General features: G+C 40.2%; 1 protein-coding gene across 4 annotated transcripts in view; it reads right to left on the bottom strand.

The window, feature by feature from the left end:
* Positions 1 to 5,296, bottom strand: part of aPKC (protein kinase C iota type) — a 14,393-nt gene extending 9,097 nt beyond the window's left edge. The window contains exons 1-3 of one of the 4 annotated variants that reach the window (XM_018457360.1): positions 5,035 to 5,296; positions 4,434 to 4,512; positions 3,619 to 3,827 (exon numbers count right to left, since the gene is read on the bottom strand). In XM_018457360.1, coding sequence (XP_018312862.1) covers positions 3,619 to 3,827; positions 4,434 to 4,489 — 265 coding nt within the window. In that variant the 5' untranslated portion in view covers positions 4,490 to 4,512; positions 5,035 to 5,296. Of the gene's footprint in view, positions 1 to 2; positions 884 to 3,618; positions 3,828 to 4,433; positions 4,562 to 5,034 lie in introns of those variants that run through there. The other 3 variants (XM_018457361.1, XM_018457363.1, XM_018457365.1) reach the window with 3 other exon arrangements.
* Between the last annotated feature and the right edge of the window lie 1,160 nt (positions 5,297 to 6,456).

The following is a 6,456-nucleotide window of genomic DNA, read 5'->3' as shown; positions in this document are numbered from 1 at the left end:
CGGCCGCCGTCGCTGCTGAATACGAATAGAAGGAACCACCCTGGATCATCATGCTGCAGGGTGGTTCCTCCGTTGCGACCCCCACACCGGGGGCGGCCACGCCGATCTCTCGTTCTTGCACGCTGGCGTAAGTACTCTGCGCGGACAGCTCCGCCTGGTGCATTTGTTGTTGCTGCTGCGACGGCGGCTGATGCTGCTGATAGAGACTCTGATGCTGTTTGTCCTTCTCGCGGCGAGGTGACCGACCCCGGTCGCTGACGGAAGTCGCGCTCCAGTAGCCCCACGCCATTCTGTAGCGAGTCTAGCCGTGCTTGCCTCGCCTTACTCGATCGCCGCGGTATGTATATCCCTTTTGTTCGCTCCAACCGCGCGCGATCGCCTCGCCTCTCTGTTTTCCTGGCTCTCTGTCCCCCTTTCTCTCTCCCTCGTTCTCTATTTATGTATATATACCGATTGCCTTACCCGCCTCGCCCCTTGCCTCGTTCACTCTTCCGTTCTTTCGTTTTCGTCTCTTTCTCCTTCACCGCGGTCGACCTCTTACAGGAGCCGCCGGGATGAGCATGCGGCGAATCACCAGCCTCGATCAATGCTAGTTTACCGCCTCTTTTGAGACCTCTCTCCACTCGCGGTGTGGCGACCCAAGCGCGCCGACAACCGTCGAATATCGCCGTAGTCGTAGTCGAAGCGCACAATGACGCAATCCCTTTTTCGTGACCCAGTAAGCTGCCGGAGAGGTTCTTCGCAACCCTGCGGCGACTCCCGGCTCGACTCCCTCGCTCCGCGGCACTTTCCTCCCGCCTGTGACGACCAGATCTTGGGGATCTCACAGCTAGATTCGCGTCGACGGTAGCGCGTGACGTGTATGTGCGCCCTTGCTGATCAGTCCGTGCAAGGATATCGACTACCGCCGCGGCGAGATGCGTTAACCGCCACCGCCGCCACCGCCGTCGTCGCCGCCCGGCGCACGCTACCGACCGAATCGCGCAAACGCGGATCACGCCGAGGTGGAGGTGATACATGTATCCCCCGTCGTCCCCGTCGCTGCCGGTCCTACACCCTCCTATATCCACCCACAACTTCTGCCTCTCCCAAGCTCTACCTCTTTCTCTCCCGCTCGCCCTCCTTCATGCCTTTGCTGTTTGTTCACTGATTATCCAGCGATTCTTCTTGTCACCGTTTTCAAGTAAACTTTGCACTCTTCACCGACGCCTCATATTACATTATATGTTTCCCGTCTTTTTTGTTAACTTCCATTTCTTCCAGTCAACGACTCTCTATCTTTTGTATCTTTCTGCTTTTACCGGGGATTTCAAGGAAGACCATTCCGTTCCACAACATGCAATACACCCTCTATTCTACTTTATTCTTTGCTCTATTTTTCTGGCTTTTTCCTATTTTTCATTTTGATCGTTGGCTGTTTGTCTCTTTGAGTTATTATCTTGCATTTCCCGCGCCTTCGGTCGCTGCCCCGTCGATTCTTCCTCGTTCTTTCGTGACAACATACAGTCATCGCTATTGCTCCGACCGATACCGCACAAACCTATACATTTACAAGGATTGACGCGTGTCATATGCATCGAGAAACTGACAATGAGAGTTTGTCGATATTCGTGTGGCGATCATTTCACATGTACCAAATAAAATTCGTGTACCAAGTTTGGTTTCCATTAACGAATTATTGATTTTTGCTAGGCTCCGGAAAAGAGATACAATCTTATTAAGCTACGTTTAATAGGAGAATTATTTATGGGAACAATATATTTAACCTGACTCTATAATCTTTCGAGTATCAAGTATTTTAATTAGCTGTACTTTCTCATTACTTTAGAGCTCTCTAATTGGGAAAGTTCGCAACCGATATTTTCGACGATCCATACTTTGCAAATTAATTCTCCTCCGTTCAAAAACAAGGAAATATATTCGGTATACAAATACCCTTTTTTTCTTTGAGACATTAATAGGCTTGTTCTTTCTAGCTCAACTCCTTGCATGGTTCATTTTTTTTCCTTTCCTCTCCATGTTAGAGAAAAAAAAGAGAAAAAAATGAAGCATCGAAGAAACTCAGCTAGAAAGGACAGGCCTAATCTTTGAAGCTCGAAGGGATTGTTCCGTCAAAGGGATTCGATCATCATTAAAGTTCAGTGGAGAGAAGTGAAAGAAAAGGTGACAGCCAAGTTCATCAGACCGGAAATGTATGCGCGATCACGATAAGATCCTCCTTCCAAGAAGTATCCTGCTGTCGCACAAATGAGGTCCGTATCAAATTATCTCAGGAGATCTCGGAGAGCTGATGAATTTCTAAATGTATCATGCGCCTGCACATAGAATCTTCGTGATCACGCAGACACGCGCGATCCGAGAATGTCGTCATCCTTGAGAAATCGCACACCGAATCGATCGATGTGTACCGAATAAACACCGGTACTACGGTCAGGCGCCGATGAAGCTGTTTCGCCGTTAATCGCCGACTCGTATCGGCGATAAACCGCCGATAAGGTGAGTATCGTCGAAGCGTACATACCGTTATCCAAGGCGCGTATCAATACTTGAAAGTGCGGCTGCACACATGCATTTAGTGCGCTACCGCTAATATGCACGGCCAAGATATATCGGCTAGGCGCAATTTATGGGCGGCTTCTTATCTAAACGGCGGCCATTAATGTTGGAATATTAAAGACATCGGTGGACATTACCGATGAACCTATTTTGTCACATACATATGTATGCGCCTTCGCTACCGAGCGCTGATTCTACGCGCATGATTCACGAGTACGATACTCCGTCCCTAATTATATAAGTGCCTAGCATGCAAATGATTATCGTCAATTGCAAATGCGCAGTCTTTGAGCGATTAATGCGTCGATAAAATCAAAGCAACATGCGAAATCCAGTGCGTAAAGCCTTATGCATAATGAAAAACGTAGACAATGAATAGAGAATAACGATAAGATGTATAAGAAATATGTATCAATAGATACACTATTTTTCATAGGTTGAAAATCCTATTATATCTGTACAAATAGAGAATAACATAGGCAATAAGATTATAACCTATATAGGAAACTGTGTACTAATAAATACACGATTTCCAACAAGTTGAAAATTTTATTACCTGTATTAGTAGAGAATACAACAGTAATAAGATTTCAACCCATAAGAAACTTAATATCAATACACTAAGAAAAATGTACTAAATTTAATAAATATTTGTTTGAAGAATACTAACTTAATATTTATTTACTTACAGTAAATATATTTATACTAAATAAAAAAATGATTTAAATCAAATTACTGATTCTCTTGTACCAAATAAATATATGTTGAAATTACATTTAGTAAATATTCAGCTAGTACTATGAAAATGTTATAATTCATTAAAATTTAGTAAATTTTTCTCTTCATGTAGATACACACACGGTTTTCCATAGATAGAAAATCTTACTGCCTGTATTATTAGAGAAGAACACAGGTAATGAGATTTCAATATATAAGAAACTGTATATCAATCGATAAGTTAAAAAAATATTATTGCCTGTATTATTCTCTGTTCCTGTTTTGCCTATGCATTTTATTATGTATAAGTCTTTAAAGAAATCCAATGTAAATAATCTGACTGACCGTGGATAGTTATTTCCGTGTCCTTCTCGAGTTCATACAGCCTCAACGCTTCATCCAACTCCTGCTGCGAAGCGATCCTGCATGGGTCGCCTTCGTCATCCACCCACTTCATCGTGAATTGCTCTGTGCCGAAGCCGCATATCGTTCGCATCTCCTCGCGCAATGCATCCACTGAAATCCCGGGAGTGATGTACGTGATTTGTATTTCCCTAATGCAGGAAAATCTCATGTTACATATTTGTCTTAAAATCTTTCCTATCTTCTTTCGACTTGTAATAAAATCTTTATCGACCACATTAACACTTTAAATATCAATATCCTTTATTAATCTTTCTTTAAACTAATCCCGATACCACCTAGTATATTATATTTATTGTTAACTCTCTAGAGCTGATGACAAATTTTATGTTAGGTGTATAAAACCTATTTAATTTATGTTAATTAAAAAAGATTTATTAATTTCAAGAAACTAAAATGGCAATAAATAGAATATTGAAATGCTGAATGTTGAAAAAAATTTTTTAAAAGAGAACCAAGTATATATTTTAAGTAATATTTTAATAAGAATAATCCAAATTTGCAGATATAACAATAAAATGGATTTAATATTTTTAACAAAGAAATTTGTAATTGAGTGAGTCCAGTGTACCTATTGTCAGCTCCAAAGGATTAACAATCAATATGATTAATTATTAAAATATATTTTATATATTGGAATCAAAATAATATGAATTTAAAGTTCGAAAGAAATTACTGTTATTTTGTAAAATCAAAGACAAACTGTTTAAAACAGTTTTTATAACAACATATATTACCCATTATATACAATTTTCACTCGAATGTCATCGTTCTCTGCCGTCTGTGTAGGCATTTTCAAAACAATGGTCTCCTATTCTGAAAGTACAACAATCCAACCAAACAATTATAGTAAATAAACACAAAAACTCAAGTGAAGATCACTATACCGGGTTTAAATTTATCATAATGCAATTATCACCAATAAATGTAAAGAAAAAAAAAATACAGGTACCATCGTAAGAACACCCAACGACCAGAATATGATATAACGATACAAAATTCGACTTTTCCACGGACGTGATTTACGTGCGGTATACCGATCTGATCGCTTTGTCGTGCCTATTCGCGATCCTACGTTAAGAAAAAAGACCAGGATGTTGAGTAACAGTCATCGCCTAAAGAAAGGCAGTGCGAAACGACGGATCGGATTCGCAGGACAGGAAAGCGGACGCGAGAAATCGGCACCGGTCGGCCGTCATGATCAGCTCTCTTTTCGCGCAAACGTCTCGGTTAGCCTGCGGATCTTAATGGATAATCGTCCAGCCTTCAATTAACTGTCAATTAGCGGACTCATGGTTCTCAAGTAAGTGCGTGCATGCACGAGCCTCTGTGACTCACCGCGATGAACCGCTGTCGCAAACCACCACCGCTGCCGCCGCGGATGCACTAGTTGCACACACCTCCGTTGCACGGGCGGAAGATCTCCTAGGGAGAGACTCGGGCTGCGCCTCTACACGTAGAAAAACGTAGAAAAAGGTAGAAAACGGCTCGCTGGCGCGAAACGCGAGTGATACGCGCGGCGATGCGGTAGCATCAACCTAAAAACCGTAAGGCACTCGTTGACGCGGCGTGGAGCGTTGTTACTTGGCAGACGCCATGATTGTTGGACACCGACACACCGACTATCGCGACGCGACGTTATACTGTCGTGTTGGTATGCGAGCTTCATGCTAGATGGCGTTACTTGTCGCGTTTTTAAAAAAAATTGTCGCTCACATGATCAAATTTCCATAATTTTCTTTTTAATTTTTAATTTACATATAATCGAGATCAGACTTGATTATCTATAAAGTTATGTATGAGAGAGAGAGAGAGAGAGAGAGAGAAGAAAAATGTATGTTTCCTCAAAATCCACGGCTTACTTTTCAGTTAGAAGCAACTTTGAATTGATAATTCATAAAAATCGAATTAATTTAAATTTTGATTAAATTAATCAATTATAACGCAAAATTTCTAACTATAAAACCGTTATTTCTGATCTAATCTTTTTTTCCATATATTAAACAATGAAATATTACTCATTTTATTCAGATTAAAAATAATTTATTATAATATACATACAGAAATTTTAATTATTGATAATCAACTCAAATACAACACACAATGTTTACAAAAACTTTTTTATGATGTTCTTAGATGTGCATGTTGTTTAGGAACAGACTAAAATATTTGAAAAAATTTTACAAAAAATTTATAAATATTTATAAGATTTATAAATATTTTGTAAATATTTGTTTATCAATTTCACGAATATTGTCAAGAGAAAAAAAGAGAAATACCTTAAAAATTCAACGTTTTCTAAGTGAAACATAAATAATCAAATAAACAATATTTTAAACAAGAAATAGAATAGAAATGAAAAAAAGTCAATTCACGAATTATATTCTAAGTATCAATACGTGTATTCAGTACTACAACCACTCACTGAGCGCTCAGTGAGCTCTTATATCTGTTTGGTCTATATTTTTAGTTCTAACGGAATATGCCAATCAGATGCAAGAGCTCACTGAGCACTCAGTGAGCAGTCGTGCTTCTGGATGCACCCATTGGGTGCATTCTTGCAGATCTAAAATGCTGATTGGATGATCTAAAATAATACATCAATGGCTATGTTTACACTGTGCATTTAGGCCGCGGCCTATACAATAGATGTCCTTGTTTATCCTGTAGATTAAACAAGACGTCTGTTGTATAGGCCACGGCCTAAATGCACGGTGTAAATGTAGCCATTAGCTGCGTTCAGCAGACTCAACAGTTTTG

Source organism: Mycetomoellerius zeteki, unplaced genomic scaffold (assembly GCF_001594055.1).
Source record: "Mycetomoellerius zeteki isolate Tzet28-1 unplaced genomic scaffold, Tzet1.0 scaffold62, whole genome shotgun sequence".
NCBI lineage: Eukaryota > Metazoa > Arthropoda > Insecta > Hymenoptera > Formicidae > Mycetomoellerius > Mycetomoellerius zeteki.
Note: the sequence above shows the minus strand (reverse complement) of the source record. Positions and strands in the feature narration are given on the sequence as shown.